Here is a 17,595-nt window from a genome sequence, read left to right on the forward strand (position 1 = left end):
CCCCCACTGGACCGCCAAGGGAAGTTCCTTTTGGCGGGTTTTTTGCTTTTAAATACCTGTTATACATGTTCTCTTGTTTATTAAGCCTTTCTAACCTGATGAAGGGGGCTCTAGACCCCTGAAACGCGTTGTTTTTATTTGGCAAAAAGAATATGCAATAAAGAAGAAGATTTTGTTTTGCGCCAATCTGAGATCCAGTCATCTGTATATTGTGGTGTCAACATTGGCACACTGGTCATGCTTCATCTTCTGCCCACAGATTCTACAAAGGGCCATGTTCACCTCCTCCGGCGGCTTAACAAAAAACTGCCACACCGCCTAGTAGGTGATTTTACCCCCAACACTCCGCACTGACTGACTGCTACCGCCTCTGCTTCCGTTACCCCTGCACCACTACTTTCCGGGCAGGTAGGCTCCTGCGAAGCAGGTCGTCTACCCCGGGCACGTTTGGCTCCCGACCTCCCACTACTGCCACCTTGCTGAATACCGGTCACGCTAGCGACTTGCTGGCTCCGCCGCTGCCTCACGGGCAAGCTGCCACCCCCTTCTCCCGATGATGATAAAGCCCCTAATTCACCCAGCTCCAAAGTGCGATCAGCTACATCATCATCATTGAATGCTGTCTGTACATAACTGATGTCCTCCTCAACAGTCTCTGGATCAAGAGCCTGACAGCTCGCAACACCCGCTCCCACATCACTCTCCTCATCACTACTTGCCTGCCTACCGAAGGATGTGGAAGATGTCTCCACATCTTGGCTGTCCAGTAGCTGCTGACTGTCCTCTAGTAGCTCGTCCTCGCTGTATAGTGGAGCTGAGCCCACAGCCTATAACACTTGTCTGGCTGAGGGAACAAAAAACGACAGAGGCAGGTTGAGGACAGGTGAGGGCACAGGGCCTGCTCACAGGCCATGCCAACTAAGGGTTGTGTCTGACGAACCCACCGACTCTTGGCTGGGGGTGTCTGATGTCACTTGGGACGAAGTGAGTGACCAAGTCAACCATTCAAGAACCGCTGGGTTGCTGGTCAAGACACGACCGCTAGATGACACCGGGAGCTCAGGCCTCTCTCTGCGACTCCTGCTGCCACGCCCCCTTACTCTGCTTCGACCTGTACCTGGGCCAGAAACATTTAGGCCTCTGCCACTCCCCTGTGAAGGGTCTGGCACTTCTCTGTCTGACATACTGTTAGATCAAATAAATAAAAAGGAAATAAAAAAAACACCCCAAAAAAGTGTTTTATAATTTTCTAATAAGCCCTTTTATTTCCACTAATTCATGCCAAAGAAGGCTTTAGAACATATAACTACATGCCGAATGGCAAATAGGCCCTTACTTTTTTCCACTTATACATGCCACAAAAGGCTTTAGAATATATAACTGCACCGCTGAACAGCAAATAATATATATTTTGTGCCACTAATAAACGCCAAAAAGGGTTTTAGAGCATATAACTGCACTGCTGAACGCCAAATATATATATTTTTTTGCCACTAATACACGTCAAAAAGGACTGTATTTTTCTCACTTCACTACACAACAGCTAATAAGCCCCTTTTTTCCCACCAATAAAAGCCAAAAAATGCTTTAGAACATATAACTGCACCGCACAAGGGTAAATAAGACGTAGAAATATTTCCTTGTAATAAACCTGTTAATAGCTGTATCAAACAGCACTTTCACCGCAATAACAAGAACGGTTTGCTGGAATTACAGAGCTGTATAATGGCAATTTAGATCCCCAGTCAGTGCAGCAAGGTGTAATAGGATTGTTCCTATTACCCAGTCTGTAAACTCCCCTACTGAACCCTGTTCTGCTTCAATACTTTGGAATGATTCCTCCCTATCCTTTTCCTGAACTTCTATACAGCAAAATAAAAGTTTTAAAGTCTTTTCTACCACTGTCCCTAGCACCTGCTGTGCTCCCTGCACTAAGTACACTGGAAAATGGCAGAATCCAAGATGGCTGAGGCAATTTATAGGGCTGTCACATCAAAGGGCTAGCTCGCTGCTGATTGGCTGCATGCATGGCATTGTGGGTGATCCCTTGTTCCCAGAGTTCCTTTCTCCATGTCCTAACACATGCAACAGCCATATTAGGAAAAATGTGATTTGTTACCACGAAGCGTGATGAAATTCGAATTTAGTGCAAATCGAATTTTTCCTGAAATTCGGATAGAATTCCACTTCATTAACTTCGATTCGCTCTTCTCTAGCAGTAATGCCAATCGGAGACTTTTAACCCTTCAGATGCCGGTGGGGATTGGGGGAGCCGTAGTGTGTGTGAGGCAGCTCCTGTCCTCCTGTATAACAGGAATCTTCTGCACATTAGTTTCCATAGGGCCCCTGCCTGTGGCAGGGCTCTATAGGAACATAGCATAATCCCCATAGACTACAGTGCTAATGTGTTAGAGTCTATGAAAGATTACTTGTTATAGTTCCCTATGGGAACTAAAAAAAAAAAAGTATAAAAAATAAATAAATAAATATATAAAAAAAATTAACATTTAAATCAACCGTTTTCCCCAAAATGAAAAATAAAATAAAATATGTCATTGGCATAGCCATGTGCAAAAATGCCCATACTATTAAAATATACAAATATTTATCTCATATGGAAAATGGTGAAACGAAAAAAAGTCTAAATGGCGCTCATAAGCCTAAGTGAACGAAAAAAAAAAAAGGTATGGCCCCAGAAAGGCAGAGAGAGAAAAATGCAAACGCAAAATGAAAAAAACCTCCATCTTTAGCGGACCCGTTGAAGTGAATGGGTCTAAATCTGAGTTGCAAAAAATGCGGTTCGGGTGCGGACCCAAACATCGGTCGTGTGCAGGAGGCCTAAGGAAGAGGGAAACATGATGGGGAATGTTTCTACTTTTCTTTATGTTGCAATCAGATCTTCCTTTTTTTTCTTCAAAAGATATAAAAGAGAACAGATTTAAAGAATCTAAAGAGGGCCTGGCAGAGAACTTTTAAACTCCAATCTTTATGTGTCAACCCACATTTTTTTGTAGATCTGTTTTAGGCTAGGTTTATCAAAAACCCACATCATGATCTCAGATATTTTTGTTGTGCCTTGTACGGGAAGAAAAATCCACATAAAAAAAAATCTACGATGAATGGGGCATGTGTGAACATATTCCATCAGCTAGGGAGATGGTACTTGTACCAGCTGCAGAACCTAGATTTACTTGCATAGTAGCTTATTTTCCAAGGCAAATTTTGCAGGCTAAAGTAGTTTTTTAAACATATTCTTATATAACTACATTTGTTGGAAATGTTTAAATAAATAGCAATGGCCATGGCTTCCTGCCTGCTGGTCAGAATGGACTTGTTTCAAATTCTCTGCGTGATTATTTGATGAAGCAAAAAAGGACAAGCAGACCCCTGCTGGACTTGAGACACTAGCAGAAGGACAAGCAGATGACTCATTAATAGCCAAGTTTCCCAGTAATGATGAGACAATGTGTGCATCATGGTGGAGGTATTCTGGCTTATCAACACTTCAATTAGCCGGGTTAAAAATCTTGTTATTTCACACCTGAATCATTATATAAGGAGATCCACCTGTAGACATCTGTTTTTAAATTTCTGACCCTTGCTAGTACAGAGCTGTAACATTAATGAGATTAGCTGGCTGGTTTTGGTCATTTCAGATTTTTTTTCCTTTGAACGTAAAATTGCAGATAAAAGTTAGAGAAATTATCCTTCCTATTTTCTTTAAAATTGAAGAGGTTTTTCGAGACTTTGTAACTGATGACCTATCATCAGGATAAATCCTAAGTAGCTAATTGGTTGGAGTCTGACCCCCGGGACCACTGCTGATCATCTGGCCTTCTCTTAGCTTTCCCTAAACCAGTAACGACATGTTCTTTGGTCACATAGCCTAGGCACAGCTCAGGCCCATAGAAGTGAATAGGGCTGAGCACGATTCTAAGCACAACCTCTATATAATGGTCGACACTGTGCTTGGTAATGTCACGGCCAGGAAGACAGAATTAGGGAGCAGGTCACCTCCTATTGCTTCCCTAATCTGACCCTAACTCCTAGTGACATGAGCCGACCTTGAAGGTAGGAGGACTCATGCTCTGGAACCTCGGGTCCCTACTAACCCTCCGCAGGTCCCTAAGCTAGGAGCTGGGTAGACTACCTGTTCCTCCTGGACATGGAGAAATAGGAGTCTAAAGACGGCCAAACTATAAAGAAAGGGGAACAGGAACAGTCATATGGCAATGGCAGGTAAGTGCCACTAGTACTAACACCTACCTGCCACAGACACAGAGCCTGGGACCCAAGTATAAGTGCTGCTGTCCACAACAACACAATAGACAGAGCACACACACCACACAGGACGCCAGGAAACCATACGCTGCAATAAATAGACATGACACACAAACACATCCTCATAACATCGTGTATAACAATATATAACAATTTATAACAATTTATGACCACAAGGGTGGCCCCCACTGGCAGATGGAATTACCAGGAGGATGTCTCCAGCAAAGCATGGCTGAAGAACCCCTCAGCTTCAGATCTCCAAAGAGGCTTTATAGCCCAAAGTGGCCACACCCACACAGACACACACAGGAGAGGGAATTAACCCTTCCAACACTAACCAGGGAAGTGAAACCACTTAAAGGGGAAGTGTCCAAATGAACATCACACTGCAGCTGTTACCGCAGGCAACGACATGCGTGGCAACCATGTCCTGGGAGTCAGCCAGAAGGCCGAGACACTGCCACCACATGTACACCATACCAAACGTTGCCACGGGCAGCCACAGTGAAGGGAAGTGTCACAGTGCACACCTAACATAACACCTAGTGCACACCAGACATACAAAGTGCATAACATACACACACACCCAACCAGGAGTTACTGCATGCACTTGACAGCAAGCTGCCCAGCAACAGCTAAGGCTGCTATACTGCCAAGTACAACCATGTTACCTGCGGCAACCACACGTGAGGCAACCAACAGCAGCCCTCACCATGTGGTTGACAATAAAACCAAACCCCAGGCAACTGCATGCGGATCCTGAGTCACGACCATGACCATGGTCGTGACAGGTAAGCTGTGAGAAAGCCGTGGCGCTCCTGTGAGCTCCAGTGCCTTCTCAAACAGCTGATCTGGGGGGGCCCAGATGATTAGATACTGATGACCTATTGTCACTGCCTGCCCTGCGAGAGATCTGAGAAAATCGGATAGACTTGCAACACGTGAGTCTATCTGACAGGTCTTTCTGTGTTTCCCTTCTGTTTGTTGTTGTCGGCAGGATCCCACCCTCTCCACAGGTTCTGCTCGTTAGCTGTTTTAGAGGCTCTATTTAAGTCCACCTCTTACTAATGACTTTGTGGTAATTTTCCTTCTGGAATTCTATACGGGTTGTTTGAGGATCATCTACTTCCCGCTCATCTCAGCTAAGTCCCCCTGTTCTCCCCTTGGTGCGTGTGTTGCTTCTAGGTCTCAGGGAGATGCTGGTCCCTTAACGGTGGAAGGTACTGGCTTTCTTATTCTTCGCTCCCTAAGTTAGGGTTTGCTTCAGTGTCAGCAGGGTTTAGGTTGCAGCGTATGAGTTCATTCACCATCACCATACTGTCAGCAGTCAGGTAGAGGCTCAGGGATTTTTAGGAGGTTACCATTCCTTCCTCCCTAGCTTTGGGGCCTAGTCTGTTAACCTGTTGCTGTTTGTTTACTTGGTGTTCCTCTTATCGCTACTTACCGTGACACCTATTCAGAGGATAGGTCATCGGTTATAACGTCTTGGAAAACCCTTTTAATTTCTATCTGTTTGTACCTAATCCTTAAATCCCATTGCCAAATCAGAGGAAAATCTTTAATGCTTGCAGCTTTAATCTTATCATACTGTTGGCACAGAGCAAGAACATGCTTTATGTTAGGGTGCCAGAACATGATGTGGTCCAGCTGGATGATCAGCAAGTGGATTACCGCTAACTGTCAGGCTGTACCTGTACTTGCTACTTGAAACAATATCAAGTAGAAATGTGGCCTGGCAATTAGCGTAAATCTACATCAGATCACACCTTGACAGTTTTAGTTAGCTTTAATATAAAATAGATATATTTACATTGAAATAATAGATCTTAATTGAATACTATTTTACATATCGCATTTCTTTTTTCTTTTTTTTGTTCCAAGTGCTCCAGGAAGTGGGCCAATGTTCAAATCAACAACAGTGACCGTTCACGATCATATTCATGGAAGTCTTCAAAGTACTATTGTCCACACTGCGGAAAGAGAAACACCACAGCTTGCATCTATCGCAAATCATCATAACAGCACAAATAGAGCATCCATACTTTTACCAAGTCCAGAGAGTTCACAAAATGATAACAAGATTCAAAAAGATGGCGAACATAAAATAAGCTTCTCTTTCTCTTTTCCAAAAAAGACCCCAGTTAAGCTTGAAGCTTCAGCTGCAGTTTTCTATGAAATCAATGAAGACATTTCAAGTGGTCATGGGTTCAAGAAAAGAAGGAGATTTTTACCAGGGTCTTTCAGTGTTCAATCATCTGTGCCAATAGATACAGTGTCATGCCTAAATGATGAGGAAGGAAAATCTATCTCAAGTTCTGAAAAACCTTTGCCTAGGAGGGGAGACACTGCCCAAGATGCAGATCAGAAACAACTACCTGAAGAAGAGTTGACTAGTTTCTTAACCTCAGATATTTGTAATTTAGAAGTGCCTTTAGAATTTGAGGTCCAAGCACATGTGAACTCAGATACCCTTATTCACTCAAAACAACATTTAGGTGACCACAAAACTGATTACAATAAACTGGCCATAGGATGCCTAAAATTGAAGATGCCTTGCCCAGAAACAACAAACAGTGACATTCATGATGACCAACCTGTATTACAAAATAGAGAATCAAGAACTAGCAATAAAACTGATGACAGTGCCACAGACATGTCAAATTTATCAGTCAACAAACACAGAAAAATAATTAAAAAAATTGAGGAGCCAAGTAAGAGGTTAAATAACGCTTTTCATCCAGTCCAAAACAGAGATGGATCAAAAGTTCTTCAATGGCCTTCTGAAATGATAAGGTATACCCGCACACAACCATCACTTTCCTACAGTTGCAACCCACTACATTTCGACTTTCGGTCATCAAAAGCAATAAATCAAAAACATAAACCTTTTTGCCAAGACAGTGCTTTCTCAGAAAATGATCGAAATACCATGCTCAAACTAAATTGTGAAACAGTTGTCTCAGAAGACAATAATAATACAATAAACACATGTCACAATATGTCACAGTCTTCAGGTAAACTGAAATGTTATAGCTTAATTTGCAGCATTAAAGAAGATCAAAAGCACAATATCTCAAAGTATCTTCTGAATGATGATTTTGACTTTAGAAAGAGAAAGAGCAGTAGAAACTTTCTTCACACAAGTCGAAAAGAAAGAAGACGAAAATGTAAGGTCCATGAACCTAGAATAAGATATAGACAAAAATGTCACCTAAATGAAGATATCCAGAGTGGATTTAAAAATTTAAACCAACAACATGTCGGATCAACAGACTCAATTTGCTCATTAAAAAATATAACATTTTCTCATCCATTGCCATGTGCTGAGAGTGATCACACAGAAAGAGAATTGTTAAAAAGACCAACACTAAAGATCAAACATGAGTGTGAAGTTTGGAACGTAGATCAGAAAAGAGGTTTTGCCAATCAAACAGAAAATGAAGTTGGCAAGAACACAGGCTCTTTCAACTACCAATCACAAATCTTGCAACTTGATCACTGCTCTCAAAATCTAGCTTATTCTAACACATTTTGTAGCTGGAGCTCTAACAAAATAAGGTCTAATCATGGAAATCATGAAAACTTCTTAAACCATAGTTATACGTTCAAAAGAACCCGAAGAACTGCCATAGATGAAATAGAATTGTCTTTTAAAAGACCCAGACTCTGCAGACCCATCTCAGCTTCCCAGCCTGCCTTCTTCCCAGAGAAAAACCTTTCTATTTTGTGTAAACCTATATATTTCAAAAGTGCAGAACGTCTTAACAAGAGGACTAATAACACAAGCAGCAACAAAAACTGTAAACTAATCAAAAATAACATGGCTTTCCAAAAAGCCAAGACATTTGTTCGTCAAAACTGCTACAAAATAGCAAAAGAATCCCTCAGAGCAAAGGAGTTTCTTAAGAAAATAGTTAAAATAAAAAAAGTTGTAGAAAACAAGCTGGATCAGTTATGTAAGAATTTGCTTGCTTTCAAACACAATAATAAACCTCTCCTTTCCTCGTCCATTAAAGACCTTGGTATGGAAGCTGAAAAAGATATATTACCGTCAGTAAAAAAACACAATAAACAAAATGGAGATCAACTTTTGTTCAGCAGTGACCTACCACAGTGTCACGGTGGACAGTCAGCTCCTTGGGCCATAAAAGCTTGTAATGGTGTAAGGAACAACGATGGACAAGATAAACTAAAGAATAGAAAAAGTCAAGGAATGCCCATGGATGAAACACGTGTGACTGCTAAAAAAAATATGACAGAACAACTATTGTCACATGTCACTATCCCTTACCAACAAACTCATCTTCAAGGAACATACTCTAAGAAACTTAAGTATCATCAGTGTGCCAGGCATGGCCCAACATTGCAGCCTCAACCATTTCCCACCAGGTTTAAATTAATATTTCCAGCAGGAGCGATTCAAACTTGTACCACAGTATATCCAGTTCTATTAGAGACACCATTATGTCCCTCTTCTTTAGCTGCCTTACCTCAGCACCTAACCGCTCCCTTTCCAGCTGCCTCTGTTGACTGTGTCAAACTTGTAGCTCCTCAGCAGCAATTTCTGTGTCCACAAAGTGAAGGTATTTCCAGAACTCCATTCTACCATATGACAATGGAGCCCAACTTGTGTACTAGGGATGCCTTTGGTTCTTCACCACAAATCCCCATTATTACAAATACTGTGCTTTGTCACATCCCTGTGCCTCTTCCACAGCCTCCACATGCAGCAGTTTTTACACCGATCCACTCCCACTTGCCAAATCTCATTCCTCTACATTCTCTTTTCTGAAAAATGTTATGTCTTTAGGTAAAGCATAAGCATCATGGGTGATAGGTTTGCAAGATCAAAGACACAGGGAGAGCCAGTTTTATTGTCGGTTGGGGACTGGATACAAAACTGTGTACAACTCTGCTAGCGCCTATCCGTTTAACCCACTATGTGCATCTAAAAGAAGTCCTTATTTACAGTGTCCATCTTAGATTCTTTTTAAATAGTATAATACAATCGTATTAATGGAAATGTGTGGTTTAGCTCTTATACCTGAAAATACAAAACCGATTACAAAGAAAATTCAAAATTCCATTTTTTTACTCTGTAAATGTTGATGGCCACCCAGCTGTTTTCAGATGCAACTCTATCAATAATTTTTCTTTTTTTTACGTCATGCACATTGCAATTAGAAATAATTTATATATACAGGTGAAACTCCAAAAATTTGAATATCGTGCAAAGTTCATTTATTTCAGTAATGCAACTTAAAAGGTGAAACTAACATATGAGACTCATTACAGGCAAAGCGAGATATTTCAAGACTTTATTTGTTATAATTTGGATGATTATGGCTTACAGCTTATGAAACCCCAAAGTCACAATTTTGAGGTACCCTTTGCTCAGGGGGTATGGACTAATTAGCTGACTGGAGTGTGACACTTTGAGCCTAGAATATTGAACCTTTTCACAAAATTCTAATTTTAAGCTGCATTAATGCAATTCCTTTTAATTTGCATAACTGAAATAAATGGACTTTTGCACGATATTCAAATTTTTCGAGTTTCGCCTGTATATATACATATACATATATATATATATATCTATATATATATACACACACACACATATATATATATATATAGAGAGAGAGAGATTTTATGAAAGAAACGGTCACAGCACTTTATTCACCTGTCTCCATAGCAACCTTTGAGTTCCCACCTAGAAAAGCTCTATTCTTCTATTTTTCATCTATTTTTGGAATGCTGCTATTTTCGTTACGTTGACTTTTGATCAAGGTTTGGATAGTGTCTACACTTGTCATTTTTTGGGCGGATTTAGTGCTGCTATTTTTTGTGTGTGTGTGGTGTGTATATATATTACTATTTTCTTCCAAAAAATAAAATATTTTAAACTCCTAAATATCCAGGATCGAGATAACTCTGATCCTAACCATTACATGAGGATCTTGGCTGTGTACAACAGCTAGTACCCGCTGCTGATGGCACAGGCACAGCTCATGTCATCCAGTAGACATACTATTAAGTCCTGCTGCAGTTATAACATGGCTATTAGGATGTAATAGTATATCCAGTTAAGAGAATAAGTTAAAAAGGCTTAATGAAGCTGACAAGTTTCTCAACTTTTTCCACTGGCAACCAGCAAAACTGTGAGTACAACACTACACTATATTAGAAAATCGAGGTCAAATGGACGTACACATGTCTTTAAAGGGGTTATCCAGGTTCAGAGCTAAACATATCCCCATTTTCACCCAGGCAGCCCTTCTGACTTGAGCATTGGAGCAGTTCATGCTCCGATGCTCTCCTTTGTCCTGCGCTAAATCGAGCAGGGCAAAGACATTTTCTGGAGTTCCGGTGACGTACCGGGCTCTCCATAGGGCTGCCAGGCGGAGGCTTCCGCCCAGCAGTGAGCCCGGTGACGTCACCGGCACTGATGGGCGGGCTTTAGTGCTGCCCTAACCTGTAAAACGGCTAGGGCAGCGCTAAAGCCTGTCTATCAGAGCCGGTGACGTCACCGAACACATTGCTGGGCAGAAGCCTCCGCTCGGCAGTGTGTTATGGTAAATAAAAGAGCCCTTGACCTGCGCGATCCAGCGCAGGGCAAGGGAGAGCATCGGAGCATGAAATGCTAACATCAGTGGGGCTGCCTGGGTGAAATTATGGGTATGTCCGGGTTCAGCTCTGAACCCGGACAACCCCTTTAAGGCAATTCTTAGTTATAGAACAATCATTTTTACTAAATCATATGTAATAAGTCTCACCTAATGTTCTAGTTTATTATTTTGCCTTTTAGTAGCATTTTAGTTTCTCTCTGTGATAATGTCACATACATGTGACCTGTTTCCTGTTGTTTATATAGCATTTAATAGAATATTGCTTACAATTAAAGGAGTTATCTCATGTAAAAAAAATAAGAACCAGCCCTGTACCTCACATGGATCCAGAGATCTGCCCACTTATTTATTTCAAGCTGGCAGCTCAGGGGGTGTATCCTTTCTGCTGCAGCTTTCTCCTTGTAACTGTTACTACTTCTAACAGTAGATCAGGCTGGTGGCAGTTGAAGGATGGAACTGAACATGTGCGTCCACCTCAGCAATGTCACTGAGGTGAACAGAGAAATAAGGAGTAGAACAAACAGCAGGTGGCACTATACAGATACATTTGATTGAATAGCTCAGTGTCTATACTATATTTTAACTACATGCAACTACAAAAGTATTCAGATCCAGATGTTGGACTGAAAAATATCAAATATTTTTTTGTGGAACAACCCCTTTAAACTCAGTCATTAACCCTATATTAAAAATAACTTAGGAAAGTAACCTTTGCTTGCTTAAAGAGGTTGCGCCATGAAAACTATTCTACTATTCTACATTTTTCAAACCAGTACCTGGATCTTAATACTTTTATAATTGCATTTAATTTACAAATAATGTACAGTGAGTTCTTTCATTGTCTGGAATTGTGACATGACTGAAAAAACATTGACAATTTGTGCAGATGTCCGCTGTCCGTATACATATGTCTGTTCCGCAAATAATAGAACATGTCCTATTCTGGTCCGTATCGCACATTAGAATTGTGACACCATTCTCTACACCTCACTAAACAATAGGGGTTGTGGCTTCTTTTATTACTGAAAAAATATCACATTGAAGCAGCTCTCGTATAAATCCATTTCCTGACTGCATTGTGCACTACTGTCAGTAATGAAATCGTTCTGACGTGAGACAGTTCACTCCAAATCCTGAAAAATGTACTGATAGCTACAAAGATATTTGAAGGTAAGGCTAGTTTCACACTAGCACTAAAATGTTTCGGCAGGCTGTTCAGGCAGAAGAACAGTCTGCCAGACTTCATTGCATTCGTCATTGCGGGAAACTGCCATAGCACCGCCAGGCTCCATTGACTATAATAGGACCCGGCAGGGATCTGGCAAGCAGCGTTTTAGTCATTTTTTTGCAAAATCCCTGCACTAAGGTCGGAAACAGCCTGGATCCTCGCCGAGTCCCTTTATAGTTAATGGGCTCCGGCAGGAAGAGATAGTTTCTGGCTATGCCGGATGTGCTGAACCCCGACAGGATGTTCCTCTGCAGGAAGATTTTAGCACTACTGTGAAAAAAGCCTAACAGAGCTGTAAAACTAAACCTGTGATTTTAGCGTTTTTTCCCTGGTTTCCTGTCTACCTACGTTTTCGTTATGTTTATCTGTATTAATTTAGGCTTTGAACTCAATACTGGTTATATTTCAAGTATCTATCAGCGTGTGATATTTAATAATGTTTATAGGAAATGTTATTATTTTATAAATACTGTATGCCTTTGATTTATTAACAAAATGTGCACTTATTTTGTGCTTTCAAATTGCACTGCATTTTGTACAATGTTCTTATAAAGTTGTAAAGTTATTGCTAAGACATCCTGCAATTCTCTGTGTTAAGTATTCAAATATGTCACCAAATAAATGAATGGATTTGGAATATTAATAATTGTAATATTATTGTCTTTAAAACGTCAGCTGATCACCACAGGTCTAGCTAATGGAAACCACTCTGCCAGAGGAAGATTCCCCATTTTGCTGCATGTAGTATTTTATGACACCCATACAAATGGATAGGTGGTCCATGCCATACATTGCCGGAGAAGTATCGCCATTCTTGCTCGATGGCTCTTCACTTTTGCTATGAATTCCCCTCTGGGACATTCATATGGCTTACTAGAGGTTGTCAATTCATTTACAAAAATGTTGCTTTGTCAAAATCAAGTTCACTGTGTTATCTCTATTTAGGCCTCATTCACTAATCCGTGATGACATCCACAAGATGGTCAGCGGTTCATCCGTGAAAGTGCCTGTGAAGAATCTGTGTTTAGTTCATGTGTTTATTTTTTTTGCTCTCCGCGTGTCATCTGTATTCCCTAGACACTGATAGTCTGAAGATTATTTTCCAGAGCATCTCCTTCCACTGGTCCGTGAAAACTACATACCAAACACGGATGACATCTGTTATGTCTGTGGTTTTCAGGGACCCATAGACTATAATGTGGGTGAAGGATCCATAATCACAGACAAAATGGAGAGTATGGTTCCGTTGTGTCACCCATGACCCATGGAAAACCACTGATGTGTGAACACTTACATTAAAGTCTATGGATACATGTGTCAATGTATAGGTGTACGCACACATCCGTGGTTGACTGACACGTGAAAGAGACCTTACCCCGGCAGTAAAAAAAAAAAATGAATGTTTGCAATTTATATACTGACTTTCTTTCCCGTATGTCTAATATATTGTCACGGAAGGTGTACATGAAACAAGACAACACAAAATGAATATACGACTCACTGGATCCAAAACTAAGGAACAAAAAGGGAGACCCCTGCATCAGACCTGGCACTCTCCCTGACTGCTCAGCCTATGCAAAAATCCCAATGGTAGATGATCGCATATCCTCGTACCTCGACTGTATAACACCTGAAAACCCTATAATAGTGAGGGGACACGACCACCGGCTCCCTACACTAGATACAGAGGGAGTCAGGGTCACCTGGGATCCAGCAAACAGAAAAACACAAATGAATGCACAACACTTATCTTGTAGAAGAATGGGAAGTAGGATCAGCATGCACACACACTCCAGGAAGTAATATAAACCGCAAACTGATGCACTATGGGGAGGGATTTAAAGGTATGCAATCAGTACAACTACATGACAGCTGAGAGAGGCTAACGAGATGAGGAACTGAAAGCAAAACAAAGGAAGCTCAAGGAGGAGGTTCTGAAAGGCATCTGACAGAGCTTCTCAGATGTCTGGCGGTGACATATCTCTGTCTGTCTGTTTAATATAAATTCTGCAGTTTTTTTTTAAATAGGGGTTTATTATATTCCTACTTACAATGACATTCAAAGCTGACCACTAGTGTTGAGCGAATCGAGCTTCGGTTCATAGATCTGAAGTCGATTTGTTCTAACACTTCGTTGTCCCTGTCTCTGTACAGCATTAAAATGTATTGCCTCCTTGGAGGTAATTGTCGTTTCGGCTAAAGTCGCGCGAGACTTCGGTAAATGACTTCGGTAATCATTTCTTCATATTTAAAAAACATTTAAAATTTGGAATTCGAAGTCGGGTTTGGTAACGAGGTACTAGCCGGTACCAAACCCGACTTCGTATTCCGAATTTTAAATGTTTTTAAAGATGCAGAAATGGATATCGAATTCATTCACCGAATCTTGCCTACATGGAGACAATACATTAATTGCTGTACGGAGAAAACAAAGTGTTTGAACAAATCGACTTCGGATCTATGATCAGAAGCTCGAGTCGTTCAAGCCTACTGACCACCACAGGCAGCCATTACCGCCCTATATGGAGATGTCCCACATAAAAAGCAGCTCATTGCAGCAACCAAGAAGGAAAGAAATCCTCCTTTCTTCCCAATCCTCTCACCTGTCAAGCCCCTTAAATCTTGCGCGCTCTCCCCTGTCTGTGCCTGTTATGCCTTTGTGAACCTGTTGAGACACAGGTATGCATTAAACCCAATACTTCAAAGCTTACAATAGATCCTGCTCTGACAAACAGCTGAAATATTGATGTTTTCTCCAATGCCGTGCCCTAAATGGGGAGGTAGTTACTGGAAAATGAGGCAAATTAGAAAAAGAGTAGACACTTTTTGATTTATGATGTTCATGTGTATTTTACATTCCTATGGAGGCACCGAACTTTCACAGCTCTATAAAGAAAAACATAAATGTGTTTCTGCCGCCGATTTATAAAGAAAAAACTTGTTACCAATCAAGAAAGATTTCCACCAAGCACAAAGCACAGAAGCAGGGATCTTTTTTGCACAGTCAGTAGTATAAACTATTCATCATGTCATCCCCCCTTCAAGTACTAATCATAGAAATAATATAGGAGTATTTTACAATCTCAGATGTCAGGGCTAAATATATGGGAACAGCTCAGGAAGCTCAGGGTACTAATTACTGATATAACTTAACTCTCTCCTGGAATGAAAATGAGAAGCATTGTCATTCATTCCCAAGGGAAAAAAGAGATTGGAATGTAAGGAATGTCACAACTACCATGTTATACAGAAGGTATTTTGTTAATAGCAAATCTGAGAGGCTTGTATTCATTTATGAATTGTGTGAACCTTACATACTTGTACACATTTCCAAAGGGCAATACCCTTTTAGATATAAAAGGAAACGCTATTTGTTAAACATGTGGTTTTAGTTACTAATAAATGGAACATTTGGGTAAAAATAAATAAATAGGTTTTCTTTGTGATAATTAGTGATGAGCGAATTATTCAAAAGTTTGATTTGGCTACTTCGCCAAATTTTACAAAAAAATTTGCTTTGTGACGAATTGCTTCGTTGCAAAGCGAATTTCTTTGTAAGTAGTGGGTGCAATGACAGGGGTACCCCTTAGATGCCGCATCCATACATGATGTGATATAAATAACAGGGTGTCAAATAAAAAAAAATTATAATAAATTATACTTGCCTGATCCATTTGCTGACAACTGGCCGATGGCCTCCATCTTGCTTGAAAATCTGGCGCGAAATCTCGGCCGGCCCGTGATGATATCATCAAGCCGACTGGCGTGGTGACGTCATATGTTACCGTGCATGGGATTCTGTGCGAGATCTTGAAGCAAGATGGCGGCGGCTGGATTGTTGCGAGCAGATGGATCAGGTAAGTATAATATTTTTTGTTTTCCAACACTAATCATATTAAACTCCATGACCAATTCTAATTATTAAGTCATTCCTACTCGTGTGCTAAGGTATAACTCAACTATATTTGGTTTGCAACTCTAAGCTCAGTTCACATGGCTGTAGATATAGGGAGTAGTGTTGAGTGCGAATATTCGAATTACGAATATTTATTGCGAATATCACAAATTTGAGAATTCGCTAATATTTCGAATATAGTGCTATATATTCGTTATATCAAATATTCGTCATTTTTTTCCGCCTGAAAACATGATTCCTCCCTGCTTCTTGCTTGTGGGCCAATGAGCCATTAGCCCACAAGCAACTTAAGCAGGGAGGTATCAAGACTTCAGATGGAAAAAAATGACGAATATTCTAAAAAACATATATATAGTATTCAATATAGTGCTATATATTTGTTTTTTAGAATATTCGTCATTTTTTTCCATCTGAAGTAAGGATTCCTCCCTGCTTAAAGGGGTTCTGCAGTTTGTTTAAACTGATGATCTATCCTCTGGATAGATCGTCAGCATCTGATCGGCGGGGGTCCGACACCTGGGACCCCCACCGAACAGCTGTTTGAGAAGGCAGCGGCGCTCCAGGAGAGCCGCGGCCTTCTCACTGTTTACCACAGGCCCAGTGATGTCACGACTAGTATCAACTGGCCTGGGCGCGGCTAAGCTCCATTCAAGTGAACAGAGCTTAGCCGCACCCAGGCCAGTTGATACTAGTAGTGACGTCACTGGGACTGCGGTAAACAGTGAGAAGGCCGCGGTGCGCCTGGGGCGCCGCTGCCTTCTTAAACAGCTGATCGTCGGGGGTCCCGGGTGTCGGACCCCCGCCGATCAGATGCTGATGATCTATCCAGAGGATAGATCATCAGTTTAAATAAACTGCAGAACCCCTTTAAGTTGCTTGTGGGCCAATGACTCGTTGGCTCACAAGCAAGAAGCAGGGAGGAATAATTTTTCAGATAAAAAATTATGACGAATATTCTAAAAACTAATATATAGCTTTGTATTCTATAGTGCTGTATATTCGTTTTTTAGAATATTCGTAATTTTTTTCCATCTGAAGTCATGATTCCCCCCTGCTTAAGTTGCTTGTGGGCCAATGACTGCTCACTTCAGATGGAAAAAAATGACGAATATTCTAAAAAACGAATATATAGCACTATATTCTATAGTGCTATATATTTGTTTTTGACCTACTTCGCATTACGCGATTTTTACATTGAAGATTTTTTCGGAATCACGAAAATAATCTCGAATACGAATATTCGCGAATATATGACGAATATTCTACCACATATTCGCGAAATATTGCAAATTCGAATATTGCCCCTGCCGCTCATCACTAATAGGGAGCACTGAGGTAGCAATCCCATCTAGATCCTGGTATCTATGTACACTGAAAGCCCCCTCTGCCATGTAAAAAGACACCAGTATGAAAAATTACACATAACAGGTGGAGGCTCTGCTGAAGATTTTGCAAAGGGACCCAGGAGCTTCACATTACACCTCAGTCTGTTCACAATACCACCATGGCTGCTGTCTTTAAAGGGGTTAACCCACAAAATG

General features: G+C 40.9%; 1 protein-coding gene across 1 annotated transcript in view; it reads left to right on the forward strand.

Moving 5' to 3' along the window:
* Positions 1 to 9,112, forward strand: part of ZNF804A (zinc finger protein 804A) — a 175,061-nt gene extending 165,949 nt beyond the window's left edge. The window contains exon 4 of the mRNA XM_044304445.1: positions 6,163 to 9,112. Within this exon, the coding sequence (XP_044160380.1) occupies positions 6,163 to 9,073 (2,911 nt within the window). The 3' untranslated portion in view covers positions 9,074 to 9,112. The remainder of the gene's footprint in view (positions 1 to 6,162) is intronic.
* Positions 9,113 to 17,595: the final 8,483 nt, after the last annotated feature.

This window comes from Bufo gargarizans, chromosome 8 (assembly GCF_014858855.1).
Source record: "Bufo gargarizans isolate SCDJY-AF-19 chromosome 8, ASM1485885v1, whole genome shotgun sequence".
In the NCBI taxonomy this organism is placed as follows: domain Eukaryota; kingdom Metazoa; phylum Chordata; class Amphibia; order Anura; family Bufonidae; genus Bufo; species Bufo gargarizans.